General features: G+C 40.0%; 1 protein-coding gene across 1 annotated transcript; it reads left to right on the forward strand.

Moving 5' to 3' along the window:
- Positions 1–5,911: 5,911 nt before the first annotated feature.
- LOC110945010 (glutathione transferase GST 23) lies at positions 5,912–6,895 on the forward strand. Its single transcript, XM_022186648.2, has 2 exons — positions 5,912–6,232; positions 6,331–6,895. Exons 1-2 carry the CDS (start codon positions 5,921–5,923, stop codon positions 6,676–6,678), a joined length of 660 nt encoding a protein of 219 aa, XP_022042340.1. The 5' UTR covers positions 5,912–5,920; the 3' UTR covers positions 6,679–6,895.
- The last annotated feature ends 1,574 nt before the right edge of the window (positions 6,896–8,469 follow it).

Below are 8,469 nucleotides of genomic sequence, written 5' to 3' on the forward strand. Positions count from 1 at the left end.
GACGGTGGAGGATTTCTTCTTGCTCCGGTGGAGAAAAATATGGCTGCTGCGACGGTTGCTGAACCGGAGGTCTAGGAGGTGTCGGATACCCATGAGCTGAGTAATCTACTCCCCAAAGGTTTCCATAAGCTATGTCGGGATGGAGGGCATTGTAATTAGCCGCTACCACGTATGGGTCGGCATCATAATTATAGTTGTAGTGCGTGTGAGTCGGCTGCTCAAACGGGTTGTAAGCGGTGGAACCGGCGTACGCCGGTATCGGATTGTCATATCCGAATAGTGGCGGAGGTGGTGCAACTGGTGCAGAATTCACCTCTGCAGGGTGACCGGAAGGTTCCCCTAACTGTGGTTCTTCAGGCACTGGTGGAAAGTGACTTGCACTCGAGTGGCGAGGGGTGCTAAAGTGGAATTCCCCTCCTCGGGTAGACATCCGTGCGCCTGATCTCCTACGCTGGCGGATCAGGAGGTGCTTGCTGAACTGGTGGCGGAGGAGGCGGTGGCGTAACTGCCACGAAACGCGAATCCTCGGAAGGATCCTGTTGCTGTTGCTGCTCATGAGGCGAGAAGTGATGAGAAGGTGTGAAGTACCAATCACACTGGTTAAACCTCGCCTGGTAACTGTCGGGACCTTGACAGGGTGTTCCATGGGAGGATGACCCATCAGAGATCTCGATTGGATGGTTGGGAGTACCTCTTGCAGGTTCTATGGGATCCGTGTCTTCATCCATATCTACCGTATTATCTTCGGAGAAATGGTCTTCAGGTCCTAAAGGGTTATAACCTATTGGTTCTTGGACGTAATTAGCCGGGTTAAATCCTCCCTGGAAGAAAGGAGTAGGATCGCCATAGGAACGGTGCGAAGCAGATCGCTGGAGAGGTATAAATGAAGGTTGAGGGTTACTGGGATTGTTCTCTGAATCTGGTCCGAAAGAGTGACGGTATGAAGGTGTCGAACTGTGTGAGGTAGACCGCCTTGCTGGCTCAAAGAGGTTTCTTCTACGTCTCTGAGGTTCTTCGCTCCTCGTGCTGGAAAGAGCTCGCATGTTTGAAGGTCCGGCCTCGTGATCATTGTGAGTAGTGATCGGCCCTTTGCCTCTTCCACATCTTCTAATTGCTGGTGGCATATTTCCTGCTTAACAAATCTTTAAATCACAATAAACAATAAAAGACAAACTGGAATAACAATTCGAATTTGTCCTGTGTTCTTGTCTAGACTCAAGTATGTGCAATTGTGTCATTGAGATTAAACACATAAGGATAGTGTTTAATTCACTCAACGTTGGCTCTGATACCAACCTGTCACACCCCGATTTCCACGTGTTTCACCGGTGGGCTCGGTGGGGGATTACCGTGACGTAGTTGGCAACAATATAGTCAAACCACACAATATATAAATGCACAGCGGAAGCATAAAGATAAATATATTTCAACTTTTGAATGTAATATCCAAGTATCACAATCGTCGAAATATAATCCACAGGGGATCAAAATAAAAGATAAAATATTGTTCAACAGATATTGGCATCCCAAGCTTGCGGGACTCTAACGATGCTAAGGAGTGGCCAGCCTATTACGAGTAGAACCTGCATTAATCTTTTTGGAGAAAATACGTCAGTTTACACTGGTAAATACATTCCACCGACACTTTTATAAAATGTTTAATAAAATTGATTTGAATGCACATGGCACAAACTCTTTATAACTTGGGATAATTTATAATTAAATCTTGTAAAAGAATTACATGTTTACTATGTGTTCGATCGCCCGGGTCGTGCCGGGTTTAAGGTTAATAGACACGCCACAAAGTATAAAGCCGTGGCGGGAAAACCAACGGTTATACCTTTAATGATATAGACATATTACGGGTGTACGCCTACACCCGTGTGTCGGGGTCGTGGCCATTTCGTAAAATGATGCCAAGGATATCCGGGACATGGTCATTAAGCTCCCAAAGGCGTAAAGCCAACAAAACCAATTTTTAAACGGGTCACATTGAAATCACCCGACTACTAATGAGTTGGGGTCAATTGCCCGACCAAGCGGTATTTTAAATACCGTAACCCAAGCCCGTATAACGGAAAATAAGTTAAAAGTATTTACCTGAGCAAGTATTATCCTTAATAAACAAATGCAAGTTTCTTTTACTGTTCTCCTACTCTGGAACGAAGGTTTAAACAACCTATTAGAATCCTAACAGGTCTTTAATTTTTAGCCTTAGCTTAGACCGGTCAGTTTTAAGGGATAGTTACGGTTTAATCGCGTGAAAGGAGAAAACCGGGAATGGAATGTGATTTGGACCCAACAAGTTTGAAGACTTGTTTTATATGGGTAATATAACCACACTCTGGATTTTGAGGTCAAAACAATAAGGTTTGACCCGTTTCGGCTAGTTTATGTAAACTAGTTACATAAACCGTACCGTGCGCGCAAAAAGGCGTAACGGGTAACCGTAAGAGTCCTACACAAGTTTCCTTAGTTAATATGCTTTAAAGAGGTTGTGGTATCAGTAGGATACCTTCCATAATGCCCGTAACGAGTTTAAATCCATTATATGCCCTGTAGGGGTATTTCGGTCATTTTAAAGATTATAAAAGAGGTTTCTGAGTTCTACAGGAAATCTGAGTTTTCCGAACAGTTTATAAAGTCCAAAACACTCTATTTATTACTTAAAATCAGTAGCAACTGGAATCGGGTCAAAATACCATGTAGAACTCAAGTTATGCTCGAAAAGGGTATATTCGGTATTTACCGAACCGATGCCATAACCGCAGGTTATGAGCAGGTTAAAAATAATTAAAAATATTTAAAAATTCCAAAATATTATTTTACATCAGTGTGTAAAAGGTTTGGTGTTGAAATCTGGGTTTAGATAGGCGTTATGCTAATTGCGCCGTTTAATTACTAAAGTTTCCGTAATTGCGCTATTTAGCATAACTCCTATTCTAGACGTCGGATTGACGTGAATTTTTAAGGACATGCTTAGAAATCAGTAACTAAGGTTATTGTCCTTTCACATATTCAAAATTCTCGTTTTAAAGTAATAAGGGCGTTACGGTCAACTTTTAAGCATTTAACGGAAATGTGCTAAAGACTCGGACAAACAACGAACCGGTCACAGAGGGTTATACCATCATGTAACCTGTCCTAAGAGAGTCCTAACGCATATCTAGACCATACCATAACGGGTCAGAACTGAAGTCAAAGCAAAAGTCAAAGTTTTGCGACTTTCGGTTCCGAACCAGGTCAAAACAGTAAATGGTCGGATCAAACAAGCTTAGACTAGTTAATATACTTATTGTCATGTTATATGAGTGTTAAAACAGATTACACACCATCTACATTACTGATTATGCATAAAATCGCAAAATAGCATTCTGTTGACTTTTTCTAAGCAAGTTTGACTCAACATTCGGACTAGTTAGAGTGGGAATCAGAGGGTGCCCTTTTAGGGGTTTAATGCCCACATGATTACCAACATATAACTACCTTTGTTTCGATTAATCACTGGACCATTTGTGATTAACCGTTAAGTCAATCGTTAGTTACGACAGATTGACTTTTAAGCTATAACTAAGCAAAAACTAAACCACAAAGGATTAAACATACTTACAAGAGTCCTATGCACGACTTGTGAAGCCTAGAGAGAATGCTTGAGTTCCAGAAATGAGCAGAAATGTTGAATGAAGGTGTGAACAATTGTTACAACATGAATGGCCTTTTATAGTGTTCAACATCCTCCAAGATGGTGACAACTAGGCCTATGGGGTGATCCAGATCATTTACAAGTGTATCCTAGTGCCTAGGAAGTGTTAGGAGTCGCTCATGTCCCCAAAAATATCTTGGTAAGTCGGTTTAACCGTTATAACAGCCAACAGCCAACTTACTGTCGTTGGGCACCTCTTACGGACCGTAAGGCAGGGCCCTTGCGGTCCGTAAGCCTTTGACAGAGAACACGTTTTACCCTTTCGCACCTTACGGACCGTAAGATAGGACTCTTGCGGTCCGTAAGCCCTTGTCAGAGGCAAAAAAATTTAACCTTTCATGCATTGAACAGACAACTGTCAATGCATGATTTCTGGCCATGAATTATCAGTACCATGGCTTTAACCCATGCTTGAACAGTTGTCTACCCCATTATGCAATGTAAATGAATTGAACAATGATAGGATTTATGAATGGAGATTTAACGTGCATTATCTTCATAGGATCCATTCTTGCAATTTGGCATCCATCATTTTTAGTAATCACCGGATTAAGGTATATTAGATGTTTATTAATCACGCTAGGGTCTTAGGATTTATAATGAAGAAGTCGTTCAGAGGTATAAATTAACATGTCGACATGTCTAAAAATCCTACCACATATCTTTTAATTAGATCCGGGTTTATAATACTTTTGTCGAATGTGACACGTGTCATTTATTCATTGGACACAAAATTTCGAGGTGTTACACATGCTAACACCAACGGTATAGTACAACTTTTTTTTAGTTTCAGGGGTAGGGATGAGCTCGGTGCCAACTGATACCGAATCGGTATTGGTACCGAAAATACCGGTTACGGTATCGGTATATGAAGGTAAAAACCGGTAGCGAACCGGTACTAGGAACGCCAAACGTCAGTACCGAACTGGTACTTAGGATCTTTCAGTTCAGGAAATTCGGTACCGGTACCCATTACTATTTGCTCATCTGTGACTACGGGCTTCTACTGAACAACATCATTACCATACAACTTTTTTAGTTGATTTTCTTTCGGTTATTTTTTAATGTTTTTTTCTACATTTTCTTTTTATTCTTGTTAGCGATTCCGTGTGCAACGCGCTCGTAGTGATTTCAAACACATACAAACACAGACTAAATAACAAAAGAAGTTTGCCGCAACGTGACGGTTTTTATAACTAATAACCTGAATTTGATGTAAATATAAAAGATTGTGTTTCCCAACACTACATGCAATCTTCATTAAGTACTCCCTTTTGACTTTTTCTATTACACTAAACAACTTAAGATTATCAATAATATAAATTCTGGACATATAGCACCCAACAAATTCTCCTTGGAAACTTGTAATAGCCGGCTTTAACTAAGCAACAAGGGGCCGGTTTTGGGCATCTTTCATCGTTTTGTCAACATCTACATCCACATGATTGGTCAGCTTTGAATAGGGGTGTAAACGAGCCGGGCCGAGCCCGAGCTTGACTAGGCTTGAGCTCGGCTCGTCATGTTTTCATGAATCTCGAGCTCGGCTCGGTTCGAGCCTACTTATTTGAGCTAGAGCCCGGCTCGAGCTGTTTTGAGAACCACCTCAAATGATAAGTTAAAAGCTCGGCTCGAGCTCGCTTTAGTATCGCTTAAACAAGCCAAAACTCAGCTTGAGCTCGGCTCTCCAATGTTATTATCATTATTATTAAACTATATATATATATATAAACTAAAGTTTTGTATGGGCTCGTTTAGGCTCGCGAGCCTAGACGAGCTTTGTATTTCAGGCTCGAACTCAGGCTCGATAACTAAATGGGCTCTATTTCAGGCTCGAGCTTGGGCTCATTAAGGCTTGGCCCGCTCGAGTTTTACCGAGCCGATAACGAGTAGCTCTCGATCCTCTAGGCTTGTTTACACCCATAGTTTTGATCTAACTGATTTGTGCGTAGTAATGTTGGGAAAAATTTTCTAGTTGGCTATAACTTCAAATCCATAGGTACAAAATCATTACTCATGGGTGTAGGTGTCAAAAAGTTATTCTTGTTTTAACTGGTGAGATATTACTTGTCCAACAACATTAAAGAAATCGATAAAATGTTGTGGAATATACAATGCAGGAGCTGTAGGTTTAGATAGTAACAAGGTAATACTCCCAAAAACTCTCTGGTATAAAAGAAAGAAGCCCATCCCATGTTTTAAAAAACCGTAAACAAAGGTATGGAAAAGGTGAAGCTATTCGCAACATGGTCAAGCCCGTTCGTTAAAAGGATCATTTGGGCATTGAAATTGAAAAACATTGAGCATGAAATCATATACGAAGATCTTGCCAATAAGAGTCCCGAACTCTTAAAGTACAACCCTATTCACAAGAAGGTACCTGTACTAGTGCATAATGAAATTCCCATATGTGAATCGCTTGTTATTCTTGAGTATATCGACGAGACATGGAAGGATGCTCGTCCCTTGTTACCTAAAGATCCTCTCGATAAAGCCAACCAACGTTTCTGGGCCAAATTCAGTGATGACCAGGTATGTATGTAGCCAGCTTGTGTTATTTATTTATTAGCAAAAACATACACAATTAACGTATGTTTTGTAATGAAATATATTTTTTGTTGAAAACGTAGGTTTTGCCATCATTCTATGGTTATATTATGAAGCAAGGGAACGAGAAAGAGGAAGCGAAAGAAACAACATTGGCCCATCTAAAACGAGTAGAACAACTGGTAAGTGAAAAGAAATTCTTAAGTGGGGAAAGCGTTGGATTCTTAGATCTGGCTTTCGGGTGGCTGGCTGAAAATTCGCGTCCCTTAGAAGTGATAACCGGTCTCAAACTGTTTGATGAAGATACATTTCCAAACTTATGTGCATGGAGGGATAAGTTCCTTGAGGTCCCTGCAATTAAAGAAAGCTGGCCTGATCAAGAAACTCTTATAGCCAAGTATCAAGAAATCAACTTAAGTAAAGGCAAATAAGTTCTACAACACATGTTTCATGAGAGGGTCACTGTGACATGTTTTATTTTGGTTTTGAATTATATAATAAGTCCTTGTTGAATTTTCTAAAATGTTTTTAGAGGGTACGGCCACATTAAATATTGAATTTGCTATGTTGTTTGGTTAAAAAATATTCGATTACACTAACACTTTAGGGGTAGTCGAATCAGAAGAGTATGTTGATCACATTGATTAATTGTGCTACATTAAATATTGTGTTTGTGTGATTGTTTTTGTATTACCCTGGACGCAAAGAGGTCACAAAATGGAATTACACACGCAAAGGTTTTGCAAAAGGCTATTTGCGACCAAAAATGCAGTTGCAAATACCCAATTCTCTAGTAAGGAGTTACTTGTCAGTTCACGTCTCTTCTAACTACCGCCCCGTCTCCTTTCTATCACGAGTCACAAATTCAAATTAAGTGGTCTAGTTTGATCATAATTTTAAAGGGGCGAACCTTGGAGCAACGATAAGGTTGTTAATGGAGGTCGCGGGTTCGAGTCGTGAAAATAAACTTTTAGAGAAATGAAGGTTATAATGATCCAACACCCTGGTCTCCACGCATGCGGGAGCCTTGTGCATCGGGAATGCCGGTCACTATGACTAGGAATTGAAGAACGTTCAGTTGATGCTTGATTTGAGCATGGGAGCTTTTTGGAAATTTTTTTTATTATTCCATAATTTACTGAGATTTTACGATTCACTAGACAAAAGGTGAACACTAATTAGAAGTATTGATATTTTTTTTAGTTCGATCATAAATAGAGTGAGGGGGATAAAGTAGTTACATAAAGACTTCAATCTATATATATTAATAAATGAGATGATTTGGGCTATGTGTCCTTAAATGGTGGAGCCATTTTGCTGATGTGGCATCCATTGGTTTAGTGAACCTTGATTTTGGGAGAGAAGTTGTCTAATTCTCAATACACAAACGACATTTGACAATACACAAACCAAAAAGTTGATTTGGACGCGGGATCCGTTTTTGAATCGGGTCTGAAACTGGATTTGGGTCGCATATTAAACACGCTTCTTCTCTTAAACCTTGGAAACCCTAATTTTGTTATCTATTGTTCTGATCGTTTCACTCCTTCATCACTGCAAACCCTAATCGCATCAATAATCATTTAGCATGAGCTTAATCTGGTGTAAATCATTGATTCTTCTTTCTTCCAGTTTCTGATTTTCGGTATTGAACATCTCATCAACTTCATCATTCGTCCATCTGGTGATGATGGGGAGCACAGACTCGCTGCCGCCACCATTGTATTGTTCTGTGTCCGTCTTCTAACTCTTTAGGGTTTCTGGACGGTGGTTGACGATGATGGCTCTGGTTTCAATTGGTAGTGGTCTGTGGCTTGGTTATGATGACTTATAAATGTTTACACACAATTCATGACGATGGCGTGGCAAGAATGGTGGAATGCAAGTTTAAACCTGCAACCCTTCTTGCAGCCATAGTTTTCGAAAGTTCTGAACCACAGAAAGCACAAACCTCAAATCTATGATAAAAAAAAATTATTGTTTTTATGTTGATTTTTGTTAACTACATTTAAGGTTAGGTGTTTATTTTACGTTGCTTTATTCGATATGGAACATCTCATCAACTTCATCATTCGTCCATCCAGATGATTGATTTACATTATCCCCTTTTGAGTTTCAGTATGATGGTACATTGTTCTTTAGTACCTTGTACAGGTCTATGTGATTATATATGTTGTTTTGAATTATTGAAAAGTGTTCATGTTTATTGTTTGCAGATGGTG

The sequence above is a fragment of the Helianthus annuus genome, chromosome 15 (genome assembly GCF_002127325.2).
Source record: "Helianthus annuus cultivar XRQ/B chromosome 15, HanXRQr2.0-SUNRISE, whole genome shotgun sequence".
Lineage (NCBI taxonomy): Eukaryota > Viridiplantae > Streptophyta > Magnoliopsida > Asterales > Asteraceae > Helianthus > Helianthus annuus.

Excerpts from the sequence above, each read along its gene's own strand:
- LOC110945010 (XM_022186648.2), top strand. The coding sequence starts at position 5,921 with ATGGAAAAGGTGAAGCTATTCGCAACATGGTCAAGCCCGTTCGTTAAA. Across the intron at positions 6,233-6,330 it reads CCAAATTCAGTGATGACCAG|GTTTTGCCATCATTCTATGG; the intron begins GTATGTATGTAG and ends TTGAAAACGTAG.